Source organism: Dendrobates tinctorius, unplaced genomic scaffold (assembly GCF_039654945.1).
Source record: "Dendrobates tinctorius isolate UK_male_01 unplaced genomic scaffold, ASM3965494v1 ptg000136l, whole genome shotgun sequence".
NCBI classification, from domain to species: domain Eukaryota; kingdom Metazoa; phylum Chordata; class Amphibia; order Anura; family Dendrobatidae; genus Dendrobates; species Dendrobates tinctorius.
Window position 1 is genome coordinate 3331543 of NW_027361804.1, and position 14165 is coordinate 3345707.

Sequence of the window (14165 nt, forward strand, 5' to 3'; positions counted from 1 at the left end):
CATAGGAGCTTAGTGTGAGGTGAAGGGTTAAAACAGCGGAATATGTACATAAGATCTAAGCACAAAAATCCTACAGAACCGGAAAAACCAGATGAAAAGACAGGAAAACTTGTAAAATACTGCCCACTATGTACAAGAATATAACTACTATAATACTGCCCCCTATGTACAAGAATATAACTACTATAATACTGCCCCTATGTACAGGAATATAACTACTATAATACTGCCCCTATGTACAAGAATATAACTACTATAATACTGCCCCTATGTACAGGAATATAATTACTATATTACTGCTCCTATGTACAAGAATATAACTACTATAATACTGCCCCTATGTACAAGAATATAACTACTATAATACTGCTCCTATGTACAAGAATATAACTACTATAATACTGCCCCTATATACAAGAATATAACTACTATAATACTGCTCCTATGTACAAGAATATAACTACTATAATACTGCCCCTATATACAAGAATATAACTACTATAATACTGCTCCTATGTACAAGAATATAACTACTATAATACTGCCCCTATGTATAAGAATATAACTACTATAATACTGCCCCTATATACAAGAATATAACTACTATAATACTGCCCCTATATACAAGAATATAACTACTATAATACTGCTCCTATGTACAAGAATATAACTACTATAATACTGCTCCTATGTATAAGAATATAACTACTATAATACTGCCCCTATGTACAAGAATATAACTACTATAATACTGCCCCCTATGTACAAGAATATAACTACTATAATACTGCCCCCTATGTACAAGAATATAACTACTATAATACTGCCCCCTATGTACAAGAATATAACTACTATAATACTGCCCCCTATGTACAAGAATATAACTACTATAATACTGCCCCTATATACAAGAATATAACTACTATAATACTGCTCCTATGTACAAGAATATAACTACTATAATACTGCCCCTATGTATAAGAATATAACTACTATATTACTGCTCCTATGTACAAGAATATAACTACTATAATACTGCCCCTATATACAAGAATATAACTACTATAATACTGCTCCTATGTACAAGAATATAACTACTATAATACTGCCCCTATGTATAAGAATATAACTACTATAATACTGCCCCTATATACAAGAATATAACTACTATAATACTGCCCCTATATACAAGAATATAACTACTATAATACTGCTCCTATGTACAAGAATATAACTACTATAATACTGCTCCTATGTATAAGAATATAACTACTATATTACTGCTCCTATGTACAAGAATATAACTACTATAATACTGCCCCTATGTACAAGAATATAACTACTATAATACTGCCCCTATATACAAGAATATAACTACTATAATACTGCCCCTATATACAAGAATATAACTCCTATAATACTGCCCCCTATGTACAAGAATATAACTACTATAATACTGCTCCTAGGTACAAGAATATAACTACTATAATACTGCTCCTATGTACAAGAATATAACTACTATAATACTGCCCCTATGTACAAGAATATAACTACTATAATACTGCCCCTATGTACAAGAATATAACTACTATAATACTGCCCCCTATGTACAAGAATATAACTACTATAATACTGCCCCTATGTACAAGAATATAACTACTATAATACTGCTCCTATATACAAGAATATAACTACTATAATACTGCCCCTATGTATAAGAATATAGCTGGTCTGATCTCTTATGTTCCCTTCTTTCTCGGTCTCTTGGCAGCCATGGTCTCGGTAGAAGATGACGCTTTGGACGAGGTTTCCCTCCAGGATGAGGATGCAGTGGAGTTCCGGATATTTATGGCCTATGCGCAGCGTAATATGTCTAGGAGTAATTACCAAGATCTGTTGAGAAGAAATTTTGCGCTGAACAGAAATGTCTCCTCTAATGGGGAAGGACCCGTAGTTACTGACGGTTCATCTGCGTCTCCGAAGAAAGAGAAGAATAAGAAGAAGAGTCTCCGCCGGATCTTCACTCCGAAATGTCTGCGGCCACAAAGGGACAAGGAGAAGATCGCTCCCCGATCACTCGGTTGGTAACATGTTACGATCTGGATAGAAGCCTCGTTATTATAGTGACGGGGTCTCAGGGCTGAGGGACCCGACCTTCCAGGCACACGATCTGATCGCCCCATACAGGGGACTGCCTCCTCCGCAGTCTTCACTGGTTTCTGCCCCTGTGAACGTGTCTGAGGATTGGAAGTTGTTAGCGCGGGCGGCCGTAGTGGAAACCGCCGATAGTTATCGGAGTCCGGACATGTCGGTCAGTGCTCTGCGTGTTATTCCAAGGGACGTCCACATGACAGCCCAACATCGCACCCCAAAGACCCGTAACCTCCGCTCCGTGTGGTTTCCAGCAGAAGTTTCCTCAGGAGATCTAGAACATTAATTGTGTTTTTTACCTTGCAGAAGATAATGATGACGTGCGGATGAGAGGAGTCGTCCGGAACCTGAGCGCCATTGTGAAGGCCCTGGAAAAGCAAGACCATGAGCGTGTAGAGTACAGGACCTGCAGGCGGATGTCCAGCGTTGAGCATGATGGAGACGGTAAGGGACGAAGCAATCAGTGGGTGCTACTGGTGCAAAGTGGTAGAACTGGTGGTGCGGACACTGCGGAGCGATGTGACTGGTGGAGAGTGGTGTCTGGTGCGGATAGATTTGGCTGGTGCCCAGTGGTATGACTAATAGAGCGGAATGGTATTACTGGTGCTAATGGAAGTGGACTGGTGTGGAGAAGTGTGGCTGGTGAGGAGTGGTGTGACTGGTGCAGATGGAGGTGGACTGGTGCGCAGCCTTATGGCTGGTGGTGTGACTGGTCCTGAAGGAAATTGGACTGGGGAGGAGCGATGTGACCGGTGCGGTGAGGATGGAGCTAGGCACCTTTGTACAGCATATTTTGGAGGGGCAAACGACAGGCGCCCCCCCCCCTGCTGAATAGCCATCCATAACAAGTCCTTGTGCCATGGGTCGGCCTGACAGAGGTCTCGCTGGTCCATACAGTCTCTGCAGTGTTGGAATGGGCTCCGTCATGTCCTTGGCTCTGATGAACTTGTGGGTCATCTGATCTCGGGCTTCTGTTCCTCTGATTGGATGTCCTTCATTAAGCAGATATCGTCCCCCTGGAACCCGGGAGTCGTTTATTTGTAAGTTTCCCTGTCCCTCTTGTCCAAGCTGAGCCCCAACATAGCGGACAGAGGAAAAATCAAGGTCTGGATCGTCCCACAGTCTGTCCCTACCCAGAGTCCAGCAAACACTGTCACAAATAAGTGCTTTGCAGCAGGGACGATTTTCCCACCCGCACATGGTTTATTGAAGATGGACATTCTGGAGCCCCAACGCAGTCCTAGTGAGAAGAGGAGCCATGTCTGTGCCGTGTGCTGGAGCGTGGGCAGGGCTCTTACAGAGGAATAGTTCTGTCCTTGATGGACAGTGTTTCTCCCAGGACTCCAGGGCCGCTCCTTCCTTCTAGGACCAGACTAGTTCAGGATGTTGGGGTGGAGAAATATGGGAGGCGACCTCTGAAGATCTGAAAACTTTCTACAGTTCATCTTTGCCAGTTTTGTCTGGACGGCCGCAGTCACTGACCACGGACTAGCACAGGTTGCGGTCAGGTCATCCATACGTACAGCGCGCACTGGACCCTATAGTGGTCCAGTCCTGATGGGCCAATCTTTCTCTACTGGAAAAATCCACGGCGCTACATAGAGCTCTGCTGTGTAAAGTGCCGCAGACCGGTAGTTGCGACCAAGCTGTTGTCTGGTTGCGCTCTGGCACTTTTAAGAGAAGGGGTTTCCCAGTGTGCTGTAGGGTGTGGGATGCATCTCTCGTAGGTCACAGGCCTCTGCTATCTCCAGGCCTCCGTCCTCATGAGCCACCGCAGACAATACATGGATCACCAGGTTCTTTGTAAGAATCACACTTTTACTAAACAGTCCAAGTTCATCAGGTGGGCACCGGTGGGATAGGGCACAGCAATGCAAACCACCTTCCTCCTTGGCACAACTCCTGTTCTGCCACAAGTTCATCCTCGACTACCCCCTCCCCAAACCCACTGACTCCAGACTCAGAGATTCGTTGTTCACTCCGGCACTGCACCAGGGATCGGCCACCTGCCCCTCATGTAACTCCATGACCACATCCTCGTGATGTCAGCAGTCCAGTCCTGCTCCATGGTACCTGGCCTGAGCCCTACACTCCAGACGTTGGAATGTCCATAGGGGATCTCCATTGCCCTGAACGTTTGGTCCATGCTGCCTCTAGCAGTACACCTCACCTGAACTCACTCCACACTTCTCTGGCGGACACTGAACTCCCCCTAACCAGGAAGAGCCCCCTTCTTATCAGCACTAGTGCCTATCTACATGCTAAGCCGTTCTATGCCCTATGCTATATTCACTTTATACATTACATGTACGTCATTGTAATACATTACATTAGACACACGTTACCTTCACATAAAAAAGCACGAGGGTATTCACACAGTGCATCTGTTGTCTTCCATGGCAGGAACCAGATAAGACAATCCATATCCCTACATTCCTCCCCTCTCTAAACCTGGTTGTCCTCGACCATCTGGGACCTGTAAGACATCACCATGCAACAATCACATAAAACATTTAAACCGTTAGTCTCCTCTCTTCTGCGGGTATAGAGTGTCCATTGCTAGTGAGTGCACTTACCCAAAATCAAAGAGCACAAGTTCCTGGGCCCGTAAGCCAACCTATCAACCACCCAACAGTCCTTGGGTGCAAACCATGTCCTTCTCCTGCAGGAAACTATAAGCAAGTGGTCCTCTGTCAAAGCTGCAGGCCAATGTCCATCTGAGTCCATGAAAAACAATGGCCCTTAGGCCCTCACATAATAACAGTTGTCTGACAGTCATAGTCCAGTTTCTTCATGGGTCTGCATGACCCTGGTCTCCCCAACCCCGAGACCCTGAGTTCTTTGTACTCACAGGCCCGCTGGCCAGCACAGAACAGGTCCAGTAGTTCTGGAACATACACCATACAGTCTCTCATCTGATTTCTAAGACATGTGTCCAATTAACCTTGTCCTGACCTGGCTCGATCCTTGGGTTGTCCGTTTCCATTCCTCCCCTCACTCTTTTTTGTGAATGGCAGTCCCTTTTAAGTTGGAGTCCATAGGGACAGGAAAGATTTCCAGCCCTTTCAAGAGCTCACAATCCATCAGGGGGTACCCATTGTGCGTAAAATAATCTTTTGGAAGGTGTGGGCGGGGGAAGAAAAACGCAACACTTTGGCCCTCATGTCCTGCATCTGGGGGTCCCTGGCACACTTTTGGACCTCCTGCCCTCAGGGTGCAATGGGCACAACTAAGCCTTACAGAGCAGGATCTTCTTCAGGTGTCTGCACTTTCTTCTCCTTCCTCGGGAAGCTGATGGAACTGCCTTCACCTGCGTCCTGAAGTCCGGTTGCCAGGCACTGGACCACAAGTCACCTGGTGCCGGGTACAGTTGGAGCCCCCAACATGTAGGAATAGGGTATGGCCGCTTGCGTTACCTGTACTATTACCTGCTCTCATGTGGGAGGTGGGGATCCCCAAGGACCATCCGATCTCTCGGTACCTTGCGGCTAGTGGGCCCACTAGCATGTCTCCAGTCCTGGTCCTGGCTCACGCAGCCTAGGCCCCTCGGTTCGCTCTCAGTCCGTGGTTCGCAGAAACACCCGGGGGTGAAGGCCACGGCCAGGGATGTCGTCCGGTTCTGGGCTTCTTCTCCCTCTGGCTGTTGTAACTTGCTCCAGGTTCTTCTATTCCACCGTTCACACCCTAGAAGGCCTGGCTCTACTCCGCCATTGTCTGTCTTCTTTTCCTTCGACTTTCTACCCATGAATGGTGTTGTCTCTTCTGGCTCTGGGGGCCATCATGGTTGGGTGGGGCTACTTCCTGTCCGTTTTCCACCAGTCTCCGAATGTTCTCTTGTGACTGGCATGGTTTTTTTATCTTTTTTTCACCTAACCCATTAGGGCCAGGCCCTGCTCACCATGGGATGGCCTCTCAGGACAAACCCCTTCCTAGGCTGGACAGACTTTCGCATGGTTTCTCTTCTGGTACGCCAATGATGGGAGGCTCCATCTAGTCATTTCCTGCCACTCACCGCCATCCTGTCATCGGTGATCAGCGCCATCTTTGTTTCAGCTGGATCCTTCCCGCATCTGGTCAAGTCTTCTTGGTGCATTCATCGATCCTACTGACTGCGCCAACTGTAAAGTGGCCGAGAGCGATAGTCACCACCAAGATGCTGTCCAGATTCGCTCTGACACCTTACACACAATGGTTGTCCCAGTCCCGGTGTGCTGGAGGGTGTGGGGTGCATCATACTCACTTGTAGGCCACAGGTCTCCGCTGTCTCCAGGCCTCCATCCTCAGGAGCCGCCGCGCACGATGCATGGGACACCAAGTTATTTGTAACAGTCAAAGTTTTACTAAACAGTTCATCAGGTGGGCACCGGTGGGATAGGGCCCAGTAATGCATCCTCCCGTCCTCCTTGGCACAACTCCTCTTCTGTTCTGCGACCTGTTTGTCCTGGACTCCAGAACTTCTGTTTGGGTGAGATGGAGGCTGCTGTTTGGGGGGGTCTGGGTGAGATGGAGGTTGCTGTTTGGGGGGGGGGTCTGGGTGAGATGGAGGCTGCTGTTTGGGGGGGGGGTCTGGGTGAGATGGAGGTTGCTGTTTGGGGGGGGTCTGGGTGAGATGGAGGCTGCTGTTTGGGGGGGGGTCTGGGTGAGATGGAGGCTGCTGTTTGGGGGGGGGGTCTGGGTGAGATGGAGGCTGCTGTTTGGGGGGGTCTGGGTGAGATGGAGGTTGCTGTTTGGGGGGGGGTCTGGGTGAGATGGAGGCTGCTGTTTGGGGGGGGGTCTGGGTGAGATGGAGGCTGCTGTTTGGGGGGTCTGGGTGAGATGGAGGCTGCTGTTTGGGGGGGTCTGGGTGAGATGGAGGCTGCTGTTTGGGGGGGGTCTGGGTGAAAAGGAGGCTGCTGTCTGGGTGAGATGGTGGCTGCTGTTTGGGGGGTCTGGGTGAGATGGAGGCTGCTGTTTGGGGGGGGGGTCTGGGTGAGATGGAGGCTGCTGTTTGGGGGGGGGTCTGGGTGGGATGGAGGCTGCTGTTTGGGGGGGGGGTCTGGGTGAGATGGAGGCTGCTGTTTGGGGGGGGGGTCTGGGTGAGATGGAGGCTGCTGTTTGGGGGGGGTCTTGGTGAGATGGAGGCTGCTGTTTGGGGGGGTCTGGGTGAGATGGAGGCTGCTGTTTGGGGGGGTCTGGGTGAGAAGGAGGCTGCTGTCTGGGTGAGATGGAGGCTGCTGTTTGGGGGGTCTGGGTGAGATGGAGGCTGCTGTTTGGGGGGGGGGTCTGGGTGAGATGGAGGCTGCTGTTTGGGGGGGTCTGGGTGAGATGGAGGCTGCTGTTTGGGGGGGGTCTGGGTGAGATGGAGGCTGCTGTTTGGGGGGGGGGTCTGGGTGAGATGGAGGCTGCTGTTTGGGGGGGGTTCTGGGTGAGATGGAGGCTGCTGTTTGGGGGGGGTCTGGGTGAGATGGAGGCTGCTGTTTGGGGGGGTCTGGGTGAGAAGGAGGCTGCTGTCTGGGTGAGATGGAGGCTGCTGTTTGGGGGGTCTGGGTGAGATGGAGGCTGCTGTTTGGGGGGGGGGGTCTGGGTGAGATGGAGGCTGCTGTTTGGGGGGGTCTGGGTGAGATGGAGGCTGCTGTTTGGGGGGGGTCTGGGTGAGATGGAGGCTGCTGTTTGGGGGGGGGTCTGGGTGAGATGGAGGCTGCTGTTTGGGGGGGGTCTGGGTGAGATGGAGGCTGCTGTTTGGGGGGGTCTGGGTGAGATGGAGGCTGCTGTTTGGGGGGGGTTCTGGGTGAGATGGAGGCTGCTGTTTGGGGGGTCTGGGTGAAATGACACCTGATGTCGGCTGCTCTTTGCTTTTTGTGTTTTCATTAGTACGTTCAGCTCTGCTACATCTCTATCACTGAACTGTGGAATTGATGAAAAGGGTTAACAACCTGAAACACAACCCTGATGATTGGAATTTCTGCTTTTTGTTTTCCAGGTGAAGAAAAGTTAATTGAAGATATTGTTGCTTTTCTAAGAGAAGAAGGCGACAAGATAAATGCCAAGGTGACTACTGCGATATGATCTACTGCAATGAATGACACGGACGCCACATGGGAACATGGACTCTGTTAGGAAATATTCTTATCTGCTATAAATTATGGGTGCAGTAACCACTGCACCTAATAGAGGTGCAGTGACATCAGGCTGCCTGCAGGGGGCGCTGTTATATAATGAGGTGCAGTGACATCAGGCTGCCTGCAGGGGGTGCAGTTACATAATGAGGTGCAGTGACATCAGGCTGCCTGCAGGGGGCGCTGTTATATAATGAGGTGCAGTGACATCAGGCTGCCTGCAGGGGGCGCTGTTATATAATGAGGTGCAGTGACATCAGGCTGCCTGCAGGGGGTGCAGTTACATAATGAGGTGCAGTGACATCAGGCTGCCTGCAGGGGGCGCTGTTATATAATGAGGTGCAGTGACATCAGGCTGCCTGCAGGGGGCGCTGTTATATAATGAGGTGCAGTGACATCAGGCTGCCTGCAGGGGGCGCTGTTATATAATGAGGTGCAGTGACATCAGGCTGCCTGCAGGGGGCGCTGTTACATAATGAGGTGCAGTGACATCAGGCTGCCTGCAGGGGGCGCTGTTATGAGGTGCAGTGACATCAGGCTGCCTGCAGGGGGCGCTGTTATATAATGAGGTGCAGTGACATCAGGCTGCCTGCAGGGGGCGCTGTTATATAATGAGGTGCAGTGACATCAGGCTGCCTGCAGGGGGCGCTGTTATAGCATAGAGGTGCAGTGACATCAGGGGGCGCTGTTATAGAATGAGGTGCAGTGACATCAGGCTGCCTGCAGGGGGTGCTGTTATAGAATGAGGTGCAGTGACATCAGGCTGCCTGCAGGGGGCGCAGTTACATAATGAGGTGCAGTGACATCAGACTGCCTGCAGGGGGCGCAGTTACATAATGAGGTGCAGTGACATCAGGCTGCCTGCAGGGGGCGCTGTTATATAATGAGGTGCACTGACATCAGGCTGCCTGCAGGGGGTGCTGTTATATAATGAGGTGCAGTGACAGGCTGCCTGCAGGGGGCGCTGTTACATAATGAGGTGCACTGACATCAGGCTGCCTGCAGGGGGTGCTGCTATATAATGAGGTGCAGTGACATCAGGCTGCCTGCAGGGGGTGCTGTTATATAATGAGGTGCAGTGACAGGCTGCCTGCAGGGGGCGCTGTTATATGAGGTGCACTGACATCAGGCTGCCTGCAGGGGGCGCTGTTATATGAGGTGCAGTGACATCAGGCTGCCTGCAGGGGGCGCTGTTACATAATGAGGTGCACTGACATCAGGCTGCCTGCAGGGGGCGCTGTTATATAATGAGGTGCAGTGACATCAGGCTGCCTGCAGGGGGTGCTGTTATATAATGAGGTGCAGTGACAGGCTGCCTGCAGGGGGCGCTGTTACATAATGAGGTGCACTGACATCAGGCTGCCTGCAGGGGGCGCTGTTATATGAGGTGCAGTGACATCAGGCTGCCTGCAGGGGGTGCTGTTATATAATGAGGTGCAGTGACATCAGGCTGCCTGCAGGGGGCGCTGTTATATGAGGTGCAGTGACATCAGGCTGCCTGCAGGGGGCGCTGTTACATAATGAGGTGCACTGACATCAGGCTGCCTGCAGGGGGCGCTGTTATATAATGAGGTGCAGTGACATCAGGCTGCCTGCAGGGGGTGCTGTTATATAATGAGGTGCAGTGACAGGCTGCCTGCAGGGGGCGCTGTTACATAATGAGGTGCACTGACATCAGGCTGCCTGCAGGGGGCGCTGTTATATGAGGTGCAGTGACATCAGGCTGCCTGCAGGGGGTGCTGTTATATAATGAGGTGCAGTGACATCAGGCTGCCTGCAGGGGGCGCTGTTACATAATGAGGTGCACTGACATCAGGCTGCCTTCAGGGGGCACTGTTATATAATGAGGTGCACTGACATCAGGTTGCCTGCAGGGGGCCCTGTTATAGAATCAGGTGCACTGACATCAGGCTGCCTGCAGGGGGCGCAGTTACAATATTCCTGACACCACAATCTCTGGTTCCTTCCTCAGATCATCCAGGAGCAGAGCCTTCTGCAGAGACTCCGGAACTTTTGGTCGTACGACTTCTTTCAGACACTTACAGAGACTTATGTGGAGCGGATGGTTCCCGCCTCAGAAGCGGAGGACGTGCAGCAGAGCCGTAAGATAGCGCTGTGCGTCCACGCCACCACCAAGCTCACCGCCATCGGTAGTCATCCCATGAACAAGATGTTTGGGTTTGGATCCAGGTATCTCAAGGAAAATTACAGCCAGTGGATCAAGGACCATGGAGGATGGGTAAGACGGCAGCGGAGCCACGAGGGGGCGCTCTCCTAGAACTAGTAGCAAAGCTGCAGTGGAAAGCATGGGGGAGACTGAGCATCTGATGAAACAGGACATGTATTTTTTATTTACTGCCCCTGGAGCCAACAAACAATGCACCTGGGCTTGAGTCAATGATCATAGCTCTGCCCTAATGGAGCAGGGCTGCAGTGTAAAGTATTGGGGAGACAGAGCAGGAGGTGGGTCTCAGACCACCACAGACTCCAGCAGACAATGCATGTGAGCTGAAGTCACTGATTGCAGCAGTGAAGGGAGTAATGAGGCAACGTCTCACCTCTCATTATGTCTTTTAGGAAAATGCTATTGAAAACCCTGATGCCCCGGAGAACGAAGAGGAGGAATAGGGTGCGTAAGTCGGACACCTCGCCGATCCTGTGATCTGACGCACGCACTGCTGATCTTCTCATCTGACCCTCAGGACATTATATTTATTTTTAGGGGAAACAGCATTTTGAGCCTTGACAAAACGGGTACGGGGGTAAAGGACAGACCCCCCCGCTGACCCACCAGCAGCTGGTCTGGAGGAATCCTGTTTACAGTACATAGCGGTCTTCTTAAATGGACATAGAACAATGGGATGAGTGTGTGGATGAGTGCATGAGACCTGTGGATCAGGTAATGCAAGGGTTAACAAATGTATACTTGTCATGGGAAAATAAAATTTTTATCTGTTTTACACAATGGACTCCTGCAGAGTAAATGAGTCAGAAGGGAGGAGCTTGTGCAGTCAGGCATGGATCAGTACAGACTTTCACGCACTGTCGGCTGATGCTAGGATTACACCGTCTGCCTACCTGACCGTTTGACGGTCTGCACCATTCTTCAGCCGCTATTGCCAATGGGCCACACTCTGTCCGGCATCGCCTCGCTGTCCGTCATGTCGGCTATACTGTAGCATTTTTAGGTTAATTTTTGGAACATCATGGCCACAACAAGTCATAGTTTCTTCATTTTGAAAACAGTACACCTGTGCTGTCTCCCTAAAGAAAGGGATAATTTTTAGGCAGCTTGGGGGGGGGGGGGGGGAAGCCTTTGCAGTTGCCTAATCTTGTGATTAGCAGACCCCAAAAAGGGATAATCTTTATATCCTAGTTGAGAAAAAAAAATAGCTTCTTTATGTTCAAAAACAGTGCAGTCCACCTGTTTTTTGTCTTCTAATTACAGTAGTAATTTTTGGACAGCTGGTGGAAAAGCTATTGCTGCTTTATTTAGCAAAGACTTATCCTTTTTGAGGAACGTCAAGAGCTTATTGTTGCATGCCAAAAGTTTGAAAACGCTGTGGCATATTTCATTTCCACTGCCTGTGTGTAACCGCCAGCAATTAATGCATCTGCCCCCAAAAGGGATAATTTTTGGATCACTTATAAAATATAGGTAGCTGCATGTGATTAAAAGCATATTCCATTTTTTGAAGTGTAATCTAGCGGATGGCAACTATGATGTCATTGATGACCTATCAAAGTATACTTTTACCATTTTTTTTTTTTATTTTTTTTTTTTTTTTTTTTTTGTGTGGAAAAAGGCAAGTTCTATAAAATATATACGGTACTTTAAAAATTTTTAGTGCCCATGGAGAAACTGAATCTTCATTTGCTTGTACTTTATACTACAGTTCCACATTGTTGTAATATAAAGTAAATTTGAGGTTCTCCTACGAAGCCCTGTCCATGGCTTGTCGTCACAGGAGGACCAAGGTGGCAGACAAGGGGCTTCCAGCAGTTGCTCTGGGGGAGCAACTGTTAATGGATATAGGGGGCTTCCACGTTACTGGTAGTACAAAGGCTCTGGAAATGCAAAATGGCTCCTCCCCCTCCCAAAAGAAATTCAGCAAATTCTCCCAAATCCAAATGCCCCCCCCCCCCCTCCTTCTGAGCCCCAGTGTGCCAAAACCACATATAGCATCCATGATTGGCATTTCTGAAGTGATGAGAGCCCGCCTAACTTATGGGTGCGTGTCTCCAGAAGCCCCGGCTGGTAACTATAGCGTGCTGGTGACTATATAGCGTGTGGGTGACTGAATAGCGTGCGGGTGACTATATAGCGTGCTGGTGACACTATAGAGCAGGCGGGTGACTATGTAGCGGGCTGGTGATTATATAGCGGGCTGGTGACTGTAGTGTGCTGGTGACTGTAGCGGGCGGGTGACTGTGTAGCGGGTGGGTGACTGTGTAGCGGGTGACGGGCGGGCGGGTGACACTATAGAGCAGGCGACACTATGGAGCGGACGGGCGACACTATAGAGCAGGCGACACTATGGAGCGGGCGGGTGACTATAATGTGCTGGTGACTGTGTAGCGGGCGGGTGACCACAGTTTGCAATTTTCACTCGGCAACATTCATTACTGCTGTTTCTGGACATTACCTGTAGTGAGCCGCTCCAGCCTGTGTCCGTCCCTGTAAGTATCCCCGGAGCGTGAGTAGCTTCCGTACGCTGCAGCTCACCCCTAAGGTCTCCTCTTACTGTTATATGGTGTAAATGAATCCATTACTCACTAATCTCATAGATTTATATATTATTCTCACAATGTGAAGTCTGACCCAAGAATTGAGCGTTCTCCTGTTGGTCGGAGACCCGGTCACCAAGGATCAATGGCAGGAGCGACCTCCAGTGTCTGAGACAAGACAGGGTTCTGGAAGGTTCCCTGAGGAGTCTGGTACAAGATGTGACCCAGAGCAGACCTTGTGTGAGGGGTCTCCAAGCCTGGAGGTCCATCCTTCATCTCAAGACTTACAGCCAGGCCTAATGCCCTGGATCTTCCCCTGACTTCTACAGCCAAGATGTCTGTAGACTTTTCACCCTTTCTAACCCTGGATCCCCACTGTCTGGTGTAAGGCGTCCAACATTAGGTCGCACGAGATGTGTAGAGAAGAACCTATCGCTCCGCGTGTTGAGGACATCGAGGGTCCCCCACCTCACCGCAAACTATCCGCTATTTACTTCCAGTATATTTCTGCCCGTACCGTGACCGGCTGAGGACATGAACCCGGGATGTCGGGTCTCTACATATTCCGTATATTCCCTCTTCTGCCTTTATGCCACCAAGAGACTGACCTGCAGGTCCTGCTCCTGACTAATCCAGGTTCCTAAAGCTCCAGAACCTCAATTCTGTGTCAGAACCCAATCCTGATCTATGCGGGCCGTGGATTCCCCACGTGACCTGTTCCCACCCCTCCATGTTGTATCTCCCCGTTCTGCTGAGGTAAAGCCGCTGTTGTCCCCGGTGTCTGTGGTGATTCTATCGGCTGTGGACGCTGTGTTCGGATGGAAAACGGGGAACAGAATGGCCCCATACCAGGGCTATTGCATATCCATGGAGTCAAAACACCTGTAGATAAATTCCCCAAGGGTCACTTATGGGGTCTCTGCTTTTCTGGCACCTCATGGGCTCTCCCAATGGGTCATGGCACCGGCAAACCATAACAGTAAAATCTGGCGCTCCCGGCCTTCTGAGCTTCGCACCGTGCCTGAAAAATATTTCCCAATTACATGTAGGGTACTGGCGCATGCAGGAAAAAATGGAGCTCAGTTTGTTGTAAAAAAAATTCCTATTAGCCCTTAGGAAAATTAAAAACTTGGGGATAAAAAAACATTTTAGTGGAAGAAATGTTCTTTCTTCACCGCTCGGTGGTATAAG

General features: G+C 49.9%; 1 protein-coding gene across 3 annotated transcripts in view; it reads left to right on the plus strand.

Moving 5' to 3' along the window:
• BCL2L14 (BCL2 like 14) overlaps positions 1-11211 on the plus strand; it is a 76079-nt gene extending 64868 nt beyond the window's left edge. For 2 of the 3 annotated variants that reach the window (XM_073544060.1, XM_073544061.1), the window contains exons 2-6: positions 1772-2080; positions 2458-2595; positions 8111-8178; positions 10219-10485; positions 10824-11211. In XM_073544060.1, coding sequence (XP_073400161.1) covers positions 1772-2080; positions 2458-2595; positions 8111-8178; positions 10219-10485; positions 10824-10874 — 833 coding nt within the window. In that variant the 3' untranslated portion in view covers positions 10875-11211. The remainder of the gene's footprint in view (positions 1-1771; positions 2081-2457; positions 2596-8110; positions 8179-10218; positions 10486-10823) is intronic. The other variant, XM_073544059.1, reaches the window with a different exon arrangement.
• The last annotated feature ends 2954 nt before the right edge of the window (positions 11212-14165 follow it).